Source organism: Chiloscyllium plagiosum, unplaced genomic scaffold (genome assembly GCF_037043375.1).
Source record: "Chiloscyllium plagiosum isolate Xiang-an unplaced genomic scaffold, Cpla_swu_hap1 HiC_scaffold_3, whole genome shotgun sequence".
Classification (NCBI taxonomy): domain Eukaryota; kingdom Metazoa; phylum Chordata; class Chondrichthyes; order Orectolobiformes; family Hemiscylliidae; genus Chiloscyllium; species Chiloscyllium plagiosum.
The window spans coordinates 125,733,066-125,756,785 of record NW_028270141.1 but is presented as its reverse complement, the minus strand read 5'-3'; the positions used below and the strand labels follow the sequence as shown (position 1 = coordinate 125,756,785).

Below are 23,720 nucleotides of genomic sequence, written 5' to 3'. Positions count from 1 at the left end.
CAGAGAGTTAATTATTTGTGAATCCATTGTAAAGTCAGAGCGAAGAGAAATTTCCATAAAAAATCAGCTGGAATGTTCCTCCACTATGACGTTCCTACCTAAGGATAAGCTGTATTCAAAACCATCTTCATCAAAGAGTATATAACGAGTGTAAGTCTGTGTGCAAACTGCAGATCCACCTGAAGGTGCTGAGAGTCAGTCAGTGCGTTCACCAGTGATCTGAGAGAACACCATGATGCTGAGAATCTTCTTAACTGTGTCTGTCCTCTTTGGACATCAAATTGCTGCACGGGACCCAGAGCAGGAGGTGATCGACCTCTGTGAGGTTATTGACTGTGTCGGGCCAAATCAAGTCACCCAGGACACGGTCAGTACAGCTGAGAGTTTCCTCTTTCTGTTGTGTTTGTACCAGTGGAAATTATTCCATGTTGTTTTTAGTCCCTAACCTGCAGTGCACCGACAGTGCACATCCCAACCCTGAACCATGAGGCTGGACTGAAATTACTCCTCGGGCCTCATTAACACTTTCTACATGAGCTGCCATCGCCTGCCTGGCTCCCACTGCCAGCTTGTGCAGTAAGAAGAATATCAGGGCTTCCATCTCCAGCAGCAGGTGAAGGGAAGGGTCAGTGTGCTCATAGAGAGGGGGATGGTGGGGGACAACACAAGGACTGTAGAGTCAGGGAGCTCTCCTACTGCTCCTGTCTTCACTCAATCTAACCCTGTTTCTGAAAGGCAGCTGATCATAGGCTGAAGGTCTCTGTGTTCACTGTGGAAGAGGCCAAGTCTGGTTGTGAGTGGAATCTCCTCAACCCCAACCCTGGATTGCCCCTTAATTCCACATATTTGTTTCAATGAATTCAAATTCTATCATCTGCCCTGGTGGGGTTTAGTCCAGGTCCCCAGAACATGACCTTGGTCCTGGATTAATATCCTTGTGATAAATCCCATTTGGTGATCATTCCTCATACCTCAAAGAATTTCTCTGTTTAAATAATGTGTTAAAACAGACAGAGAGATGCACAACACCGGGACATGTGGGCATTAACATTGGCTCAATGTAGAAGCATTTCAAAAACATTATCTCCATGTTGCTATTGATAACCCAAAGGGACAGAGCATGTGAGTCATACAGGATAACACGAAAGATGAAATAGTGAGAGAGAAAGGGAATGAATCAGGAAGTGCTGCTGTCAGGAATCCCATTAAAAACTCCAAACTCTGTTTCAGACTCAGTCCCTCCAGAACATGAAGGCTCTTCCACACCTGGACACTTGGGACAGTTCTCTCAGCATTGATGTACTTTGGTGGGAGTACAGTTTATACCATACAGTGACATTTTTTACTCTCATTTCAGAATTATGATAAGGTGACATACGTAAACGCACAATGGGTTGAGACAGAGGTTCATGGAACGGATTTGGAGCAAGTAGTGGAGCTCGGTCTGGACAAACTGTTCAATTATTCGCGTTTTGGCAATACTGAAGGTATATCAGATATCCCATCAAAGTAACAACAGAATATAGTGACTGTTCACTCTTTCACATTTCTTGCTTAATACTTTCTACATCGACAAACACATTGACAAAACATTCCACAATTGTCAATCCCTGGGGATCCCTTGGTCACATGCTGCTATTTTGTCAAAGTGTCACCCTCTTTTGATACTTGGCTTTATGGTCCCAGAATCTGGGAAGGTTTCCCTCTTGTGGTGGGAGTGGGATTTCAATCTCACTGTCTGACTTCAGCCATGATCGCTGAATTGTCCTCACACAAATAAAGGCTCCCTGCCAGGCATGAAGCCCACTGTTGGAGTCCTTTTGGAAGCAGATACACTGCACATTCACCATCTGCTATCCCCTCCATCTCTCCCAAAGACCCACAAACAGTCTCACTCACTGACTTCTCTTTAAACATTGAACGTTTTAAGACAATTAAAACAGCTGAAGTCCTCTTTCCAGCTCTGATGGCTTGGACACTGTCCAAAACTATACTGCTGTCCTGTTGGTACGGTATTTGTCTTGTGAACAGTCTCCTTGTGGTCTCTGGGCTCTCCTTCTAAAGATGACAAACGTAATCTCAGCATTGTAAACACTGCAAATCGATTATTTCGCCATTTAGGGAAGGTCTAATTCTTTCTTGAAACAGCTGTTGTGAACCAAAGTTTAAAACACAATTTCTTTGTTCTGCCTCTCACAATGTGATCTATTTCACGCTGGGGAAATCGAGCAGAGGGAAAACCTGTTTACTACATTGTAAGAGGCCATTCAGCCCATCACGCCTGTGCCAGCTCTCTGAAGGACCACTCACAAAATGCCACTTCTCCACCTTCTCCTCATAGCTCAGCACATTCTCCCCTTTCAGCATCAAATTCAATTTCTGCTCAAATGGGTTTTTGGTCACAATTGGAAACTTTTATGTGTGAACAGGGGAAACAGATGTGTATTGTGCTCTCACTTAGAAGATCAAGGATGGATTTTGTTGGTGGGCCAAAACCCCTGTCATTTGGGAAAACATGGGATTGGTTTATGGTCTTATGATTTAGCTTCTATTTGGGGATTTTCTGCAGTGTTCTTCGCTGATGGCAGATGTGTAAAACAGTTGCTCAAGACAGAAAGAGAAACTAAAGTTTGCTGAAGCTCTGTAGGGGATGATAGAGAATGTCAAAGGTGTTTTTGGAATTCAAATACTTTTGGGGTGTGTTTTGAAATCTTTAAATGTACGCTCTATGAAAATAATTCACTTCAATCTGTTTTATTTTCACTCCTTATAAATATTACCTGCTTTACTGTTCAAAGCAATCTGCACGTTTGAGTGCTTGTGGTTTTTGTGACTGGTCTCTCTCTGAACTAAGAACAATTCACAATATGATCGATCCAGCCACAGGCCCATCTGGGATCTGATTTGGGCTGTAATACCATCAGCTGGGATCATCATATTTTGATTTGTGGCGGAATTTTTTAAATTACTGCATTTAAGAAAGATCTATGTCTTTTTTTTTAAAGTCACAACTTGGCGATGGTTCGGGACCTAAAACAGCAGCATTGTGGTGATGTTTGTTGCACATTTTAATGTTGCTGACAGCTTTGTGGGAGTTAAAGTAATAACAGTGGGTTATTTGATCAAAATTAAAACTGGAGAATTATCAGATAAATGGAAGGTACAATGCAAAGTAGGATCTCATGCAGATGAGATTGTTCAAGTAATGATCCAACAATGAGAATGTGTTTCATTCATTCCTGGGGTGTTGGCATTGCTGGCTACACCAGCCTTTATTACCCATCCCAACCTGTCTAGACGGCTGTTAAAAGTCAACCAATTTTCTGCACGTTTGGTGTCACATATAGACCAGTCCAGGCAAGGGCAGCAGTTTCTGTCTCCAAAGGGGTGTTACTGAACCAGAATGGTGTTTATCCCCAATAATGGTTACATGGCTAGCAGTGGATACTTAATGCCAGATTTTTGTTCACCTTTGAACTCAAATTCTACCCTGACTGGATCTGAACCAGTGTCCCCAGGACATTACCGAGCTCTCTGGATTAATACATGAGCAATAATACCATGAGACCATGACGTCCCCCCAGTTGAAGAAAGGAAAATGAAAGTATGATGTCACAGGTGAAAGTAACACAGCTAGAGATAGAAAGGACAGGCTTTCAGTTTGGAGAAGAACAGAAAGAAGGGAAAGAGAGTTCAGAGAAAGTTGAAATAGAATGGGAGGAAAAGATAAGAAAAATTAAATGGAGGCAAGGTGAAACCAAGGAATCTGAAAGAAAGATAACTTGAATTCTAAAGAGCCAGGAACTCTGAGAACTGGAGGAGCGAAAGAAAAGCTTCAGTGGGAAAATGAAGAAAGAAGGAGGGAGGGGCTTGGAGGATGATTCTGGTTCCAATCAGGGATTTCCTTAAACCAATAATCTACACAGAATCCTTACATTTACTGACAATGGAGTCAAAAGGTCTTGTGCCTCATCTGAAAAGGTTGTTGAACAGAGGATGTGGCTTCGAGAGGTCTGGACCTGAACAGGACAGTGTGTTTTGGCAGGTACAGCTCTGACTGTGTGTGTCAGATTGTCAGAGGGACAAGCGGAGTAGAACTGCAGAGTACAACACAGTCAAAGACACAGTGCTCAATATTTAGGAGATTGTGCCTGAAGCTTCTCAATTAACAATTAGGATCGCAAGGAAGAAACCTAATTAAAAATTGTCAAATTTGCAAAAGAGAAGGAAATCCTGTGGGATCAGTGGTTCAGGTGTGAGGGGTTGAATAACTTCTCCTGCTCTCCGTTTGTATGTTTGTGTCCACGTATGATGTGGAATTCACTGCCTGGAATAGTGCAAGAAGTCACTTCAATCACAGCATTCAAAGATGAACCTCTAAATAATGAGAGAAAAGATGTGGATGTTTGGAAAGAGAGCAGGTCAGTGTAATGAGCTGGTTACGTCAACCAAACAGCCAGCACAGGAGTCCCCTCCCCCAGCACTGTGTCACTCTGTGAGGCTATTATTCAATCTGTCACATCAGTGTCTGCCCCACTTCAGCAATGTCACCCTGACCCCTCACCTGTAACCTCTGACTCACTGTCAGTGGCACCACAGATGATCACCGAGTAAAATGTTATAACAGGGTTTTTCTCTATCTACAGAAACAATAGTTCCTATCACTGCACCTTGGTTTCTTGTGGGACGCTTGGTAAATGGAACATTTCCACAGAGATTCAATGTAGGTGTGGCCATCGTTCCTGAAGTTAACAGTCCGCCCACACCTACAGATCAAACAATTAAACAAAGATCGTTATTTTCGGGTCAGTTCTTTGTGAGGTGAGTTTTGATGTTCCAATATTGTGATTAATGTTTCTTTATGTATATTCCTGTTCGGGTGAAAGGGAAGACTGGTTGGTATAGGGAATGCTGGATGACTAAAGAAACTGAGTGTTTGGTTAAGAAAAAGAAGGAAGCATATGTCAGGTATAGACAGGATAGATCGAGTGAATCCTTAGAAGAGTATAAAGGAAGTAGGAGTGTACTTAAGAGGGAAATTAGGAGGGAAAAAAGGAGACATGAGAAAGCTTTGGCAAATGGAATTAAGGAGAATCCAAAGAGTTTTTGCAAATACATACAGGACAAAAGGGCAACGAGGGAGAGAATAGGGCCCCTCAAAGATCAGCAAGGCAGCCTTTGTGTGGAGCTGCTGAAAAAGGGGGAGAAACTAAATGAGTATTTTGCATCAGTATTTACAGTGGAAAAGGTTATGGAAGGTATGGATTGTAGGGAAATAGATGGTGACATCTTGCAAACTGTCTATATTGCAGAGGAGGAAGTGCTGGATGTCTTGAAACGGGTAAAGGTGCATAAATCCCCAGGACCTGATCAGGTGTACCCTAGAACTCTGTGGGAAGCGAGAGAAGTGATTGTTGGGCCTCTTGCTGAGATATTTGTATCATCAACAGACACAGGTGAGGTGCCAGAAGACTGGAGGTTGGCAAACGTGGTGCCACTGTTTAAGAAGGGCAGTAAGGACAAGCCAGGGAACTATAGACCAGCGAGCCGGCCGTCGGTGGTGGAAAGTTGTTGGAGGGAATCCTGAGGGACAGGATGTACATGTATTTGGAAAGGCAAAGACTGATTAGGGATAGTCAACATGGCTTCTTGTATTGGAAATCATGTCTCACAAACCTGATTGAGTTTTTGAGGAAGTAACAAAGAGGTTGATGAGGGCAGAACAGTAGATGTGATCTTTATGGACTTCAGTAAGGCAGTCGACAAGGTTCCCCACGGGAGACTAATTAGCAAGGTTCGATCTCACGGAATACAGGGAGAACTAGCCATTTGGATACAGAACTGGCTCAAAGGTAGAAGACAGAGAGTAGTGGCGGAGGGTTGTTTTTCAGATGGAGGCCTCTGACCAGTGGAGTGCTACAAGGATCAGTGCTGGGTCCTCTACTTTTTGTCATTTATATAAATGATTTGGATGCGAGCATAAGAGGTACGTTAGTAAGTTTGCAGATGACTCCAAAATTGGAGGTGTAGTGGACAACGAAGAGGGTTACCTCAGATTACAACAGGATCTGCAGCAGATGGGCCAATGGGCTGAGAAGTAGCACATGGAGTTTAATTCAGATAAATGTGAGATTACATTAGATTACATTACAGTGTGGAAACAGGCCCTTCGGCCCAACAAGTCCACACCGACCCGCCGAAGCGCAACCCACCCATACATTTACCCCTTACCTAACACTACGGGCAATTTAGCATAGCCAATTCACCTGACCTGCACATCTTTGGACTGTGGGAGGAAACCGGAGCACCCGGAGGAAACCCACGCAGACACGGGGAGAACGTGCAAACTCCACACAGTCAGTCGCCTGAGGCGGGAAATGAACCCGGGTCTCTGGCGCTGTGAGGCAGCAGTGCTAACCACAGTGCCACCGTGCCGCCCACAAGGGTGCTGCATTTTGGGAAAGCAAATCTTAGCAGGACTTATCCACTTAATGGTACGGTCCTGGGGAGTGTTGCTGAACAAAGAGACCTTGAAAGAAGAGTCGCAGGTAGATAGGATAGTGAAGAAGGCGTTTGGTATGCTTTCCTTTATTGGTCAGAGTATTGAGTAGAGGAGTTGGGAGGTCATATTGCGGCTGTACAGGACATTGGTTAGGCCACTGTTGGAATATTGCGTGCAATTCTGGTCTCCTTCCTATCGGAAAGATGTTGTGAAACTTGAAATGATTCAGAAAAGATTTACAAGGATGTTGCCAGGGTTGGAGGATTTGAGCGAAAGGGAGAGGCTGAACAGGCTGGGGCTGTTTCCCCTGAAGCGTCGGAGGCAGAGAGGTGACCTTATAGAGGTTTACAAAATCATGAGGGGCATGGATAGGATAAATAGACAAAGTCTTTTCCCTGGGGTCGGGGAGTCCTGAACTAGAGAGCATAGGTTTAGGGTGAGAGGGGAATGATGTAAAAGAGACCAGAGGGGCAACTTTTTGGCACAGAGGGTGGTATATATTTGGAATGATCTGGCAGAGGAAGTGGTGGAGGCTGGTACAATTGCAACATTTAAGAGGTATTTGGATGGGTATATGAATAGGAAGGGTTTGGAGGGATATGGGCCGGGTGCTGGCAGGTGGGACAAGATTGGGTTGGGATATCTGGTCGGAACGGATGGGTTGGACCGAAGGGTCTGTTTCCATGCTGTGTATCTCTACAACTCTATGACTTTATGTCACCATCATTCCAGTGTGGGGTGTACAACGTTACAAATCACACAACACCAGTTTATAGTCCAACAGGTTTAATTGGAAGCACTAGCTTTCGGAGCACCGCTCCTTCATCAGGTGAAGACACACACAGACACACACACACTCCCACACTCACACATGCACTCTCTCACAGACTTAGACCACTTTGTATACACACAGACACACACACACACATGCACACATACACGTTTGGGGGTGAATTTGTACTTGCAGAGTTACATTGTACTTTGCTCAAAAACTGCATGAATCCATGTAAGACTCTGTTAGCTCACTTTTTAAGATAGAATCACATGACGACACAGACAGGGACCACAATATCTCAACATCTTATCTGGGCTGACACCAATTGTTACAGTTAACCTGAGAATGTAACTATTTAAAAAAAAATTGTGATTTACATATGAAAGAAGTGAAACTATCATGGTCATTCTAACAGATGAGAGACTTAACAAACAATCACGGTATTTTTCCATATATAATTTCAGTTACATCACACTGTTAACTTTTGCTGTAAATTCTGTGTCTGACAATTGTGTACTCCACAACCACCTGATGAAGGAGCGGCGCTCCGAAAGCGAGTGCTTCCAATTAAACCTGTGGGACTATAACCTGGTGTTGTGTGATTTGTAACTTTGTACACCCCAGTCCAACACCGGCATCTCCAAATCATTCTTGTCAGGGTAAGGCTGAGATTAACAGGTCCATCCAGTTACACTGGGACATTGGTCAATATGAATGGTGTTGTGGAGTGGTTCATATCTCACAATCTGCAGCTCCACCTCCTGAGAACACAGCCAGTCCTCCACATTCACATTACTCCAGTTCACACAGAGCTGGCTCCTGGGTTCTGAAATTCTCATCTGCAGCATGGTTCACATTTTTCACAGAACACTTTCACTTCATTTGAACAAAGGGTCTTTGAAGCAGTCCCTTTAGTCAGCTTCACCCTTCTCGGTAATGGCAGCTCATCCACTTTAATGAAATATTCCCACAATATTCCCATTCCTATTGATGCTGTTATGGTCAAGTCATAGAGTCACACAGCACGGGAACAAACTGTTCGGTCCAACCAGTCCATGCTGACCATAATCCCACACTAAACTCGTTCCACCTGCTTGGGCTTGGCCCATATCCCTCCAAACATTTCTTATTCATGTTCTTATCCAAATGTCCCTTAAACATTGTACCTGTACCCATACTCACCACTTTCTTTGGATGTTCATTCCACACACAAATCAGTCTGTGTAGAAAAGTTGCACCTCATGTCTTTTTTAAATCTTTCTCCTTTTGCCTTCAACATATTCCCCCTTGTCTTAATTCCCCAATTGAGGGAAGAGACACCTGCCATTCACCATATTTATATTCCTCACGATTTTATAAACCTCTGTAAGGTCACCCTTCAACCTCCTCTGCTCCAGTGAAAGACATCCCAGCCTATCCAACCTCTCCTTTTCGCTCAAATCCTTCATTCCCGGAAACATCCTCGGTAATCTCTTCTGAAACTTCTCTCCAGCTTTAATAATATCCAGCCTATGACAGAGTGACCAGAACTGGACACATTACTCCAGAAGAGGCCTCACCAATCTCCTGTACAACCTCAACACAGTGTCCCAACTCTGATACTCAAACATCTGAGCAATGAAGGCAAGTGTGCTCAACGCCTTCTTAACCACTCTGTCTACATTTGATGCCATCTTCAAGGAATTATGTATCTGAACCGTTGTGTGACCCTGTTGTACAACATCACAAAAGACCCTACTTTTAATTGATTAGATTCCCTACAGAGTGAAAACAGGCCCTTCGGCCCAACCAGTCCACACTGCCCCTCCTAAGAGTAACCCACCCAGACCCATTTCCCTCTGACGAAAGCACCTAACACTATGGTGTAATTTAGCATGGTCAATTCACCTGACCTGCATATCTTTGGATTGTGGGGGGAAACCCATGCAGACACGGGGAGAATGTGCAAACTCATACAGACAGTCACCCGAGGCTGGAATCGAACCCGGATCCCTGGTGCTGTGAGGCTGCAGTGCTAACCACTGAGCCACCATGCCGCAAGTATATTGCATAACTCATATGAGGTCTACCTGGCTGACCTCATTACAATCACTGCATCCTGCCTTCTCTGAATCCGAGAATAGAGGCTTGGCCTTTTTCTTTTGTAGCTGCTCCTGGGGTGTTTGAGCATCGGGTCAGGTTCCTTTAACACTGCCCCTGAGAGGGGCAGCTTGTGATTGGCAGTAACTTGCCTCTTACCCCTGGAGCATCTCTGAAGACGTTCATTCTGATCTTCAGGTGACAATGGCATCAAGGTGGTGACACCCGTCATGTCCATCTCAGATTCCGAGGTCTCTTCATCGCTTGATGGGCAGGGACAACCCACGGCTTCTGTCAGCCCTTCTGATGTGTCTGGTTTCTCGGGTCAGTTTGGATTCCGCACTGTTTGCGCGTTTGCAGCTTTCATGTGGACCATGTGCTTGTTCAGGAATGTCGGACCAACATGAACATTATACATCACTGGACCTGACCTTGCACTGACCATGCCTCTTACCCATTCAGGGCTCATCCTGTGGTTCCTACACTAAACATTGTCCCCTGAAGTAAAGTGTCTTTCGTTCACCAGTGTCTTGTGTCCGGCATTGACATTCTCAATGCCACTGACATACCCCCACCCCCACCAACCCCCCAACCCCACCCCACCCCAAGCAGGTCTGGGAAGATCAGGTTTAACCTGGTGTGGCATCTTCTCCCCATTAGTAACTCTGTTGGATATATCCCTATAGTTGTAAGCGGGGTGGTCCTGTACTCAAATAGGAGCCAATACAGTTTGGTATCTAATGAAGCCATTGGCTGTTCGTTAAGCATGTCTTCAAAGCTTGTACTGTTCTTTCTGCCACACTATTGGATGGTGGATGGTGTGGAGCTGTCATTATGTAAAATGCCATTTGACTTTAACCAATTCTCCAATTCTCTGCTGGTAACTGATGGCCCTTTATCTGTGACCAACAGTACTGGGAGGGCGTGTCGTGCAAAAGATGCAGCTTTTCTATTGTCGTCCCCATGTTTGATGAATGTACTCTATGCACATCCATCCACTTTTTGTAGGCGCCTACAATGACTAAGAACATTGAGCCTGTGAAAGGAGCCTGCAGAATCAATGTGTAACCGAGTCCAGGATTTACCGGCCATTCCCAAGAATGTGGGGGAACTGCTGGTTGTAATTGTTGCCCTTTTTGGCACTCTGGGCACTGCCCCACAAATGTGGTTATGTCTGCATCTAATCCCGGCCAACCGATGTAAGTTCTTGCCAAAATCTTCATTTTGAAAACCCCTGGATGACCCTGATGGAGTTCAGCCAGTATCTGGTGGTGACCTTTGCTCCCCATAACAAATCGCCATTGTCTACTGTGATCTGGTCCCTCCAGGTCCAAAAAGGTTTCAGGTCTGGTTGTGATGGTCCTTTGGTTTCACCCATCACCACCAGCTGTTTTAGTTCTGCCAGGACCAGATTTTTCTGCGTCTAAAGTCTGATATGATCAGCTGTGAAGTGTGTCCATAACATTTCAAACCACGACGGACTCTTCCAGTGGTACTACCACCAGTGGTGTATCTGCCATTAGGAGGTGGCTCAATGCATCTGCATTTGTTACTTGGCCTTCCTGATGGTGTTCCAACTTGTAATTATACACACTTAGTATCATAGCCCACCATGGGAGTGAGCCCGAAGCTAGGGCCGGCACTGCCTTGTCCTCTTTAAGGAGACCAGAAGGGGTTTTGGGGTCTATTCTTATTACACATTTACATCCAGAAAGGTATTGGTGGAACTTCCTGACTCCAAAGTATGACCATCAAACCTCCCTTCTCTATCTGGGCATGTTTACGCCTTACATTAGCCAGTGTCCTGGATGCGTACGCTATTGGGCGTTGCTCTCCATTGTGCCACCTACCAGCCAATGGGAGCCTGATTGCTATATGGGGAGGCATCACATGTCAATAGCAGATCTCACTTGGGATGATAGCTGTTTCTTCACTTCCCTGAAAACTGTGCCTTGGCTACATGCTCATTTCCAAGCTAACCCTTTTTTAAGAATTGATGCAAAGTGCTGGGAAGGAGGCTCGGTTATACACGAGCATTCCATAATAATTCACCAGCTCAAGCAAGGACCTAAGCTCCCATACAGACATGGGAGCCGGGGCACCTTTGATCGCCCTCATTCCAATGGGTTTCACCTGGTCTTGTCAAAGCTGTGTCCCAAGTAGGTCACTTGGGGGTGCCTGAACACACATTTTTCTCCACTCTAAGCTGTATACCCACCTGGGAGAAATGTCTAAAGAATATGCTAAAGTTCTCCAAGAGTTCTGTATTGGTCTTCCCTGCTATTAGCGTGCCATGGTGGAAAATGTTCTCCATCATCCGCTGAAAAGTTACACAGGCTGACAATACCCAAATGGCAGTCCCATATACTGGTACAATCCCAAATGGGTATTTACTGTAGTATACTTCTGGGAATGCTCATCTAACTCCAATTGCAAGTATAGGTGGCTCATGTCCAGCTTTGTGAAGGACTGGCTCCTGCCAGCTTTGCATATAAACCACCTGCGTGAGGGATTGGGTATTTATCCAGCCGCAAGAAGTGGTTTACCATTTGTTTAAAATCCCCACAAAGGTGAACCAACCCATCTAGTTTCACAATCTAGTTTCACAATCAGCCCGATTGGTGCTGCCAATTTCCCAAACTGGACCGCTCTGATGATTCCATCACATTCCAGCCTCCTGATTTCTGCCTCGACTTTTGCCCGTAAGGCAGTTGGCTGTGGGCGAGCTTTCCAAGATCGTGGAATTGCTTCCTGGCCAACTATCCCTTGATAGTCCCTAGACCTTCCTGAAAAACTTCTAGGTATTTAATTAGAACTTCACTCAGGCAGCCATTTTCTAATCAAAAAGGTTTGCCCCATCAAGCTTGGGCCCAAGCCTTTTAGCACTATCAGCGGTACCTGAACCAGCTTATAAGTGACACAGAGCTGAAAATGTGTTGCTGGAAAAGCGCAGGTCAGGTAGCATCCAGGGAACAGGAGAATCAACGTTTCGGGCACAAGCCCTTCTTCAGGAGTGTCTCCTATAAGAGACACAACCAAAGTTGGATCGGTAATCTGTAAATGTTCTGTGCTGTGGGTCCTCAATCTAGCCGAGGTCTTGAGTAAACAAGTGTTGAAGTTCTGAGTCAATTTTGCGATCTGTGATCACTGAAATGGCCAGGCTGGTTTCAACCTCCATTAGAAGCAGGTGCACATTTAACTACATGTTTATTTTAATTCCTTCGAATTTGGAAGTTGTTAAAAAATGTAACTGTTCTAAACCAGATGTGAGTGGACTTCCCAGGGTGTGCACTCGCCTGGATACTGACCTATAATTTTCCTTATTCAATTTAGGTCGAGTGGGATACTTTTGCTGTCACAAGTCCTAATACCGGAAGTAACTACAATTGCTTGCTGGCCCGGATCATAAAGAAAATTTTAACCCTTTGGTCAAGACTTGTCTATGTCTTGGGGTTTTGATGTGATCTGACCTGGTGGCTCTCTGTTCAGTATATGTCCTGAGTGAGGCTTTGCAATTGCCTTCACTCAAGTGGTGTTCCCAAAACTCAGTCCCAATGTCATATGCCCATTTAAAAATAAAACAAGGACACATTCTCTCCAATACTGGGTCCAGTCATTGGCAAGATCGAACAAATCAAACTTGCCAAATAACAGCATGATGCCAGAAATGCTTACCACAGCTCAAAGGCACCTGTTGTAAGCAAAATTCTTCAGGAGCACACTTTGCTCTCGTCACCACTCAACTCCATACAGGCCAGTATCCCGTCACCAAGTCACCCTTTATTTAATCATGGAAAGTCCTTTGATACTGATCCAGCTTCCTCAGAACCATCCCAGAGTGTGAGAATGTCTGATACTCTTGTCCTTGTCTGTCAGCCAGGGCTCCCTAATTGGAGGATGTTAATCTGGTCCAATCAAGGAACTCCTATTCTCTGAACTCTATCTGGCTGACCTTGTTACAATCCTGATAGATATCCTCCCCTCTGCACTCCTTCCCCAGCACAGCAGCCAGTAAATGGGCTTCCTTGCTAAAGGTAGTTGCCTGATAAAGATTCTGAGAGAGTAAATTCTAAAATGTGCAGCTGGTTACGAGTACACAAATATAGCATGTGGTCATTCATTAAGGTGTGTTTTGAGCAGAACAAGTCAGGGTTCCACTGAATTCACTGGTAAAGAAAAACAATCAGTGTAAGCAATTTGTTTCAGGAGCTCTGAACTTGGGTTGATTCCCTCACTTTACCAATTTCTTTTACTGTACATTCATAGGTGTCTTGTGCCTTTCTCTTTAATATGAAAACTCCTGATTCAGTTTGTAGGAGGTTCAGAAATGCTTGGGGCCAATGCAGAGGTCAGGTACTCTTTAATGATCAGTTCACCATTTTGGTAAATCCTTCAAACCTCACCGTTATTTACATGGCCAGTCAGAAATGTGGTCTACTACCCAGCTGGACAGGTGCAACAAGATTCATGAAGCTCAGTGCTAGCCAGGACTCAGCACTGCATTGGAACAGTGTAGCTGTTACCACCAGTGAAATCCATCCTCTCGGTCACTGGCACATCAAGACTGCATTAATGTACAACTTATAAGGATATTGTTCGCCAAATTGATTTTGCGCCTGATACCAACACTCCCAATGACCCTTACTACTGAAAGTCGCACGAGCAGTGATATCATAAGAGAATTGTACAGCATGGAGACAGGCCTTGCAGTCCAACTCGTCAGTGCCAACCAGGTGTCCTAAACTGAATTAGTCCAATCTGCCTGCGTGTCCCGCTAAACCTTTCCTATCCATGTACCCATGGAAATGTTTTTAAATATTGTAATTGTAGTCAATTCTACCACTTCCTCTGGCAGGTCATTCCATGCACACACCATCATCTAAGAAAACGTTGCCCCTCAGGTCCCTTTTAAATCTTTCCCCTCTCACCTTTCAACCTATGCCCTCTAGTTTTGGACTCCCCACTGTGGGGAGAAAACCTTGGCTATTTTCCATATCTATGCCTCTCATGATTTTATAAACAGAACCCATTCACTTCACTTTCACCTCCAAATTTCTCTCCTACTCATGCATCATTCTGACTTGGCCATTTGTCACTGATCACCGAACCATCTCAGAATTCCCTACCTGAACACATTCTGGAGGGGTGTTGATGACATGATCTCTCCAGTCTTGTGAGGACTGAATCCACAGCGCAGCATATGGTCCACACCTCAGATTGAAGAGATACAGAACCTCTGATCCTGACCACCCTGTGTGAAGGATCAATGAGAAGAGGGTGGCATTTAACCTGGTGGAGCAGCAAAGGTCATTGACCTTCCTCTACACTAACCCAGTGGCTGCCACTGACCAGGCTGGCAAGGTCAGGTGTTGTGCCTTCCTTTGCCAGTGCCAGGAGAACAGGATGTCCCTCCTCTGCTCTGCCCGATCCACAAGGATCTCAAGGTCGCTATCCATGAAGTGAGGTGCTGATTTCTCCTTGTCTGATTCCATGCCAAATATATGGAAGTGGGCAGTCAGGGACTGACTGCGCTTGTCCAGATCATGATGGTCCTTAAATATGGTGCCTGTGCTCGGGATCCCAGGATATCTCCACAGTGGAGGGTACTTCTGTCTACAGAGAGAATTGGGCTAGCATCAGACGAGAGGGGAATATTACCCAGTTAATGACGCAAGTTTGGAGTGAACCAAGAAAAGTACAGCACAGGAACATGCCCTTTAGCCCACCAGACTGTGCTGCCACGAGATGCCTTTCTAAACTAAAACCATTTTGCTTCTCCACTGTCAGTATTCCTTTGTTCTCTGCCTATTCATCTGTTCATCAATTTGAATTTCAGAACCATGAGATCATACTGCAGCTGTACAAAGCTGTTGTGGCCCCATTTGGAGTATTGCGTACAGCACTGGTCACCGCGTTATAGGAAGGATGTGGAAGCTTTGGAAAGAGTTCAGAGGGGATATACTAGGATATTGCCTGGTATGGAGGGGAGGTCTTACGAGGAAAGACTGAGGGACTTGAGGCTGTTTTCCATGAGAGAAGAAGATTGAGAGGTGACTTAATTGAGACGGACAAGATAATCAGAGGTTTCGACAGAGAGAAAGTGAGAGCCTTTTTCCTCAGATGATGATGGCTAGCATGAGGGTACATAGCTTTAAATTGAGGGGAGACAGACATAGGACAGATGTCAGAGGTTGTTTCTTGACTCAGGGGGTAGTAGGGGCATGGAAAGCACTGCCTGCAACAGTAGTAGACTCGCCAACTTTAACGGTATTTAATGGTAATTGGATAGGCATATGGACGAGAATGGAATAGTGTGGGTTAGATGGGCTTCAGATTGGTTCCACAGGCTGATGCAACATCGAGGGCTGAAGGGCCTGTACTGCGCTGCAATGTCCTATGTTCTATGTTCTATGATCTAAGTCCTGCTTTTGCTTGTTTTACCAAAATGCAACAGCATAATTTATCCAAATTAACTCGATACGCCACTCCTCAGCCTATTGACCCAATCGATCAATAACTCTTTGCAATCTTACATAAACCTCTTCACTGTCCACTACACCACCAATTTTACTGCCATCCACAATCTTACTAACCATGCCCTCTATATTATTTCAAACGGTATCAATATCTGTCTGATCAGGCTCAGTGACTGAGCTTCCACAGTTCAGCAGGCAGTCTTCCAGAATTAATAAAACTGTGAAGATTTCAGAGTAAAACCCAATACATCCACATCTCACTAGCCAACTCTATCAATATGATGGGATATGGATAGTCAGGTCCAGAGTTGTGTCAGATTTCATCCGATCAATTTGTGCAATACTATTTGTTCACTAAGACTAATCTTCTCCAACTCCCTATTCTCACCAGTCCCTTGGGTTTCTGTTATTTTTGAGAGATTATTTTATCTCCCTTTCTGAATGCAGACACAGCATAATTGTTATTTAGCTTCAGTGGAGAACCCCAAACATCTTACTTCTTTGAGATGTCTGATATCTGAGGAAGTGAAAATGTACCCGTTATAAGGACAGAGGGTGATGTCAGAGTTTGAGATGTCAGTCCCATGAGGAACACCCTCTCAGTTCCCAGAAAACTCTCTATAACCCGGGAAGAAAACAGTGAGTCCTGTGGGAATTTTGTTTGATTTCAAATAAATGTCCCTTTGTAAATCAGATTTTGTAACAGAAAGGATACAGCTAAGGGATTCTTTATCCCAAAGGGTGTAGTTCTAATAGATGCGATTGTGAGTCGGTAGCTCACAGGCGGTAATTGAATGGAGGTGATCAGTGTCTCGCCCACTGACTGGAGAGCTGATAACAGACCCACATCAGCCCTCTCAGGGAAAGCTTGCTGCATTCAGTGACCGTCAGCACTGCTGGCTCCTGACTGCTGATGGCACTGTACCTGAGAGACCTAGCATCAGCACTGACTCCCAGGCTGATAGGTGTGTGATACCAGGGAGAGGATCACAGGACACTGTCATGGGGATGTGGTGTGGGTGAGGTGGGTCAGTAGAAAGGGCAGGAGTGTGGGTCCCTCTAATGGCCAGATCCTGATGTTGGTTTATTTTCTTCCTCGTTCATGAGATTTGGGTTTGACCTATCCCCAATTGCCCTGGAGATGGCGACAGTGAGCTGAGTTCACGAACTCCTGGCATCCTTTGGGTACTTGGGCATCCACAATGCTGTCAGAAAGGGAGTTCCAGGTATTTGATCCAGTGACACTGAAGGAACGGTGATATATTTTCAAGTCAGGGTTGTGTGTGGTTTGGAGGGGATCTTGCAGGAGGTGGTGTTCTCATGTAATCACTGCCCTTAGTCCTTCTAGAGAGTAGAGAGCACAGATTTGGACGTTGATGCCAAAGGAGCAAGCTGATTGGTTGGAATACAATCTGAGTGATTTTCCAGCCTTCCCTATACAGGCAAGTGGTGTGTAGTCTATTCCACTCCTGACCCGTGCCTTGTCGATGGTGGACAGGGTTCAGTGAGATACTGCAGTGTATCTTGTAGATGGTACACGTTGTTAACTTTGTGTGTTGATGGTGGGAGGAGACATTTCCAAAGGAGCTGATTTCCGGGGCTGAGGTGGGAGAGGCTGCCCTTGTCATCGAGGCTGTGTCTGAACAAATGTGATATTAAGGAGTTCCAGCAAAACTGGAATCAATGGGAACTGGGAAGAATTTCCACTGGTTGGAGTCATACCTGCACATGCTCATTAACCACCTCCCTCTTCAATGGGACTGACTGAAGCCGTCTCAAAGCTGTCTCTGTTACCAGTTTCATTTCATCCTTCATCTCAATTGACCCCTCCTGAGAAATCTTTTCTGTCCCTTTCAGGTGTTAAGGAACACCAGCCCAAATAAATCTCTGAAGAAGAGTCCCACTGAACATGAATCACTGACTCTGCTTCTGTCTCCAGAGATTCAGCAAGACCTGGACAATATCTGGGATTGGGCTAACAGGTGGTAGGTGACATTTAGAATGGAGAACATAGAACATACAAGAGTGCAGCACAGAAACAGGCCCTTCAGCCCAACATATCTGTGCTGACCATTCCTAACTACCTGCACAAGGTCTATATCCATCTGTTCCCTTAAATGTCTCTTAAACTATACTCCCATATCTACATCTTACAGCACCCTGGGTAGCACATTCCAGGCACTGACCACACTGTGTATAAAACCTCCCCTCGCACATTCTCCTCTCACCACAAACCTGTGCCCACTAGTGTTTGAGATTTCCACCCTGGGATAAAGACTCTGACTATCCACCCTCTCCATGCCTCTCATTATTTAATATACTTCCATCAGTTCATCCCTCAGCCTCTGATGTTCTAGTGAAAACAATCCGAGTGTGCCCAAACTCTCCTTATCTTGATAAATCTCTCTTGCACCATGTCCGAGGCCCTCACTTCCTTCCTGTAATCTGCAGCTCGACTTTGCAACATTTATTCTTAAGCCCCAGACTGATGAAGGCTAACATGCTGTTATGCTTTCATTATCACTTTCAGGGAGCTATGGACTTGACCCAAGATCCCTCTGCAGATCAATCCTTGCCATTTATTGTATAATTTGGAATTCTTCCATTTGACCTTCCAAAGTACATCATCGTCTGGATTAAACTCCACATGCCATTTCATTGCCCATCTTTCCAAGTGATTTCTATTTGTTGCTGTATCCGTTGACAACCTTCCTCACTGTCCATAACTGCACCAATTTGGTTTGCACCACATAACTGTCAGGCACTGACCATCTCCAACAAGACAGAAGGTAAACATCACCCACTGACATTCAATGGCATCACAGTCACTGGATCCACCACTTCAGTGAAAACAGACACAACATATTGATTCAGCTCCTCGACCACTTCTCTATTCCTGAAAATAAATCCATCCAACTCTGTCTGGAATGGACCCACATCCGTTTTAGCCAAATCATCACCAATGGAAGCTTTTGCAGTCCATTTTTGATTTTTAAGGATTACATTCATATTCAATTCTCCTGTTCCTTACAAGTTTCTTCATCCTCCTTTGCGGAACCATTCTAGTGAGGACTCTCTGCAACCTCTTAAGGAGACTCATGTATTCCCTAAAATGTGATCATCAATGGCCACAATGGTCATAACAGAATTTCATAGGGGTTCAGCAAAACTTCCTCGATTGGGGAATCAATCATCTCGTTATAAACTCAAGGCCCTGTTTGCTTTGCTATTCACTCTCTCAATAAAGATCGGTGCACCAAGATTTCCCTGTCCCTCTGCCATGCAATGTTTCGAACAGTGCCGTGAAGTTGATGTCGACTCTCAGAATTCCTCACCAAAACTGTATCCCCTTATCGGCCACGGGACTGTCCATTCTGATTGCTTTTCAATTCTGTTCCTGTCGCCATGATGGAACGGAATGATGGAGGGTTCCCAATGGGCTGAAAGCCTGACTCCTGTTGCTGTTGCCCTGTAACCTACTCTGATTCAGACAGGTTTTGTCACGAGGAATGAGAATTAAATGTCTATATTCTTAATTCCGTTGCAGGACTATTCCCAACATGACTGATGGGAAACAATGTGAAGAACTGATCCTTGATTTCCTGAAAGAATTGGAAAAAGACAAGAGAATATTTAATGGGATATTTCTTTTCTTTTGGTATAAGAAAAATGGACTAACACAAATAGCTTTAGAAAAGGAATTGAAATGAATTTTTTCTAGAAGGTTATGTTACCTTTGTACATTTTGAACAGTGAGATGTGCTTAATTCTAAAACTGTTTTGTCTTCCCCAAACTACACATTGCATTAACCTAGACTACTGTGCATAACTCTGGTCTCCGTACCTATAGAAAGATATACCCTTCTCCCTCACTTCCAGAGAATGTAGTGACTGTTCCTTAGACATATTATGGACATGTGCCCACTTTGGGAATTTGATCAATTCCACCAATGTCCTATCTCAGAAATCCCGGTGTCCTGTTTATAAACACTGCCCTCTACTGGCAGTCAGTTATTGTATTTCCAATCAAGAATACAAGCATTTATTCTTCATTCAAAATAATTCAGTTGCATTAACATCAAAAGGGAGTACTTAGTTCCCCATTTACAGTCACTGTTCCCATTGGTTGTTTAGTCCAATGATTCCAATCAATGGAATTATCCAAGTTTTTCTGCATTGGCCCCGGAATTCTGATCGGGAGACAGTCATTGTCACCGACACACTTCCCCCATTCCCCCAACCCTACAACAGCCCCGACATGACCATGTCAGACTGGACAAACCCCCTCCACCTGACACCCATGACCCAACTGGTCCCAAAACTCCATCACCTCCTCACCAACCCCAGGATTCTACAGATCCCTCATCACTGACCACTCCTCCCCTTCGCCCTGACCGCAGCCCCATTGGAATGGGACACCTCCCCCCACCCCATTACCAGTAAAACAACAGCCCCTCCCTTTCACCAGCCTTCACACCCCATTCAGCCCAACCCCACTAACCGGAACGCTGCCCATGAACAGGCACCCCCTGCTCCTGCCAATGGGATTGGGACTGACAGCCAACTACATTCACCCATCACCACCCAACACCCACCCAGCCCCTGCCTCACTAACCTGAAACCCCACCCAAAGTGACCCAGGTGGAAGTGACTCTGTCCAGACAAGGTAGCCCCGCACCCCATCCTGAAACCATCTGGACCTGGCATATCCCTACCCTCCATACAATCCCAGCAAATCCATTAATCCCATTCCACTCCATTTTGATCCCAGCAAAACCAACATGCCTCCTCTCCACCAATCTCTTGTCAGACCCCATAGGTTCTCTCACTTACCTGACAATATACCCTTCCACCCCAGTACCATTCTCTCCCACTCCCCTGGTCCTCTACTTTCCTCACCCACCTCCATGCTAACCCCTCACACACATTCCTTTGAAACCCCTCACCCACCTGCCACTCTGTCCATCCTCCTTCCCAACCTCTCACCAACTGCAGCCCCTCCCCCTCCTACCTATCATTCACCCTCCCTCCACACTTCCCTCCACTCTCACCTCCGCACAATGGTTTTCAGCTGTCCTGGGGGCTGTACTGTCTTGTCTTTCCCCCGGGTCATAAAAAAGGTCCACCATTCAATGAGATCATTGCTGATCTTCTCCTTCAAATCCACTTTCCCACACTGTCCCTCGATTGGGTAATCTGTCCAATGATGTCATTGCACTCACTGTAGTTCACTCTTGGGTACGGAGAGTGAAACTACTGATGTCATCCACTGCTACAACTGAAGTGAGATTTTTGTACTCTTCACCCCCTTTGTAATAAAGGATAAAATACTGTTTGTTTCTCCAGTAGCTTGCTGAACCTGTCCATTAACGCTCTGTGCTTGTCGTAGAAGGACATCCAGGTCATTCTGAATGCTACCATTTTCCAGTCACTCACCAATTCTAAACATTCCACTGGGATATTTTTTCCACATTTGGCTACCATTACATTTCCCCAAATTCTATCCCATCTGCCCAGTTTCTGCCCCCACCCTCAAACCCATATGGAGGAACCATGTGGTCTTCCAGCCACACATTAACCAGACATCAGGTTCCAGCTCTGGTTGCCTTGACTGTCCCTTTAATATCCTTTATAGTGAGGATTTCTCTTCAAAACTAAATTATTGCTCAGTGTTTCAGATTCATTTGGTCATTGGTGACATCAGTTTAAAGACTTCTTCCAGCACGTACAGAGGGTTAAATTCAATTGTAGATGGGGAGCTGGGTCCTTCACTGGGAAGCAGGGATTAAATGTTCTTTTCTCTAATCTTGTTTGAAATGAATGATTTGTGTACAGCCTGAGACAGGGATGGTCCTGGTGATGGATTATACTTCTGTTTAATCTCAGTCATGCTGGGTCAGAATGTTTCACGTTGATGTGGTCAGAGCTCATTGACAGTGGGAGGGATTACAGAGCCTGGTTGTTTGAGGTTGGTTGGTGCTGGAACTGCCCTGTGGAGTATTCCTACATGGAATGGATTTGTATTCCATCAATACTCATTGTTGTGACCCTTTTGGAATGATGTCCATCTTCATCTGAAAGTTAGTGACACATGAGAATCAGTCAGCTTTGTGCTGTGGTGTCTGAGGTCAGAGGTTTCACGTGTTGAACTCTGCAGCACGAGGGGAGGGGGCAGGAGAGTGGGAGCTTGCATTGAGGGTCAGAACCAGGAGGGGTCAGTGAGAGGAGGAAGAGGGATGTGGCGTGGAGCCTGGAGGAGGGAATAAAGCAGCTTCAAACTGGTCCCTATAATGGGGAAAGAATCCCAATGTGAAATCAGAATCCAGAGTCAAATGATAGAATAAAATTCAGCTTCAGATCTCCTCGCCCCACACTGGTAGCTCCCACTCACATACAGACTGACTGAATGTATGATTGAAGAAATGATCTATTCCAATATGATTCCTGTTAACAGGCCGTTCATTCACAGGCTTCTCGTGTGGAGTGAAGAAGCCATTGTCTTCGAGTCAGTGTTTGTCTGTGTTTTTCTAACTGCTGGGAATGTATTCTCACTGTGAAATAAAGAGGGTGATGCATCACAACACTCAGTCTCCTGTTCAATTCTCACTCTGAGGGAATTCCGGGTCACTGCTCACATCGCAATTTTAACATTATATACAGCCTTCCACATTTCAGTGAAATACATGTGTCAACGTATTGAAGATTAAAAGTAATAATTCTATTTCAGAAAATGATCCCAAACTAATGGAGGGCATTTAGCCCACTGTGTGCATGAGCCATGGGCAAGGTGAGATTGGGGATATAAAATCATGGAGTTACATGTATGGTTCAATGATTAATGTGTGTGGAATGGCTTTCAGTTTCACAACATTCCATTAATGCCAAAATTCCTTTTCCTGTATTACACACTAGTTCCTATAATCCATGCATTAGGACACCCAGATCCCTCTGCAATGAAGCTCACTGATCTTTCTTCCCATTTAGTCGATGACTTGCCTTTCTATTCATCCAACCACGGTGAGTAACCTCTCACTAATCCAAGTTAAAGTCTAATCTGCCAAATTTAACCATTCATTTTTAAAATTCTAATTTTTTTTTATTACAACCTACTTTCCCATCAATTGTCATGTCATCGACAAATCCCTGATCCTTTGGAATGGGAGAGCAGGCTCGAGGGGCTGAATGACCCACTCCTGTTCCTATTTCCCATGGTATTGTAGTTACAGGGAAAGTCACCATCGTCCCAGAGGCTGTTCTCTCCCATTAGACAGAGGTGGCTGCTGGTGTAGAGTTATACCTGAGGGTCAGCAGGCCTCAGGCAAGGGGTGAGGGGGAATATGATGGGGTAGCATTGTTGGTGTGGGATAGAATAGTAAGGATAGTTAGAAATGATCTGGAATCAGAAGATGTAGAATCCATAAAGGTGGAGGTAATAAATGAAACAGGTGAGAGGATACTGTGACAAGTTGTCTATCAGAAGTACCAGAGAATCCCTACAGTGTGGAAGCAGGCCTTTTAGCCCACTGAGACCACAACAACCCCCTGAACAGTATCCCACCCAGACACACCCCCTACCTATCCCTGTAACCCTCCATTTAACATGGCTCACCCACCTCACCTGCACATCCCTGGGCACTCTGGGCAATTTAAACTATTCACCTTTGGACTGTGGGAGGAAACTGGGTTAATGGGAGGAAATTCACACAAATGATTAGATTACTTACAGTGTAGAAACAGGCCCTTCGGCCCAACAAGTCCACACCGACCTGCCGAAGCACAATCCATCCAGACCCATTCCCCTACATTTACCCCTTCACCGAACACGATGGTCAATTTAGCATGGCTAATTCACCTGACCTGTACATCTTTGGACTGTGGAAGGAAACCG

At 45.0% G+C, this 23,720-nt stretch overlaps 1 protein-coding gene across 1 annotated transcript; it reads left to right on the top strand.

The window, feature by feature from the left end:
• Positions 1 to 204: 204 nt before the first annotated feature.
• On the top strand, positions 205 to 20,946 carry LOC148151317 (uncharacterized). The gene is made up of 4 exons (XM_087976336.1): positions 205 to 367; positions 1,358 to 1,487; positions 4,647 to 4,821; positions 19,380 to 20,946. Exons 1-4 carry the CDS (start codon positions 233 to 235, stop codon positions 19,540 to 19,542), a joined length of 603 nt encoding a protein of 200 aa, XP_087832462.1. The 5' UTR covers positions 205 to 232; the 3' UTR covers positions 19,543 to 20,946.
• The last annotated feature ends 2,774 nt before the right edge of the window (positions 20,947 to 23,720 follow it).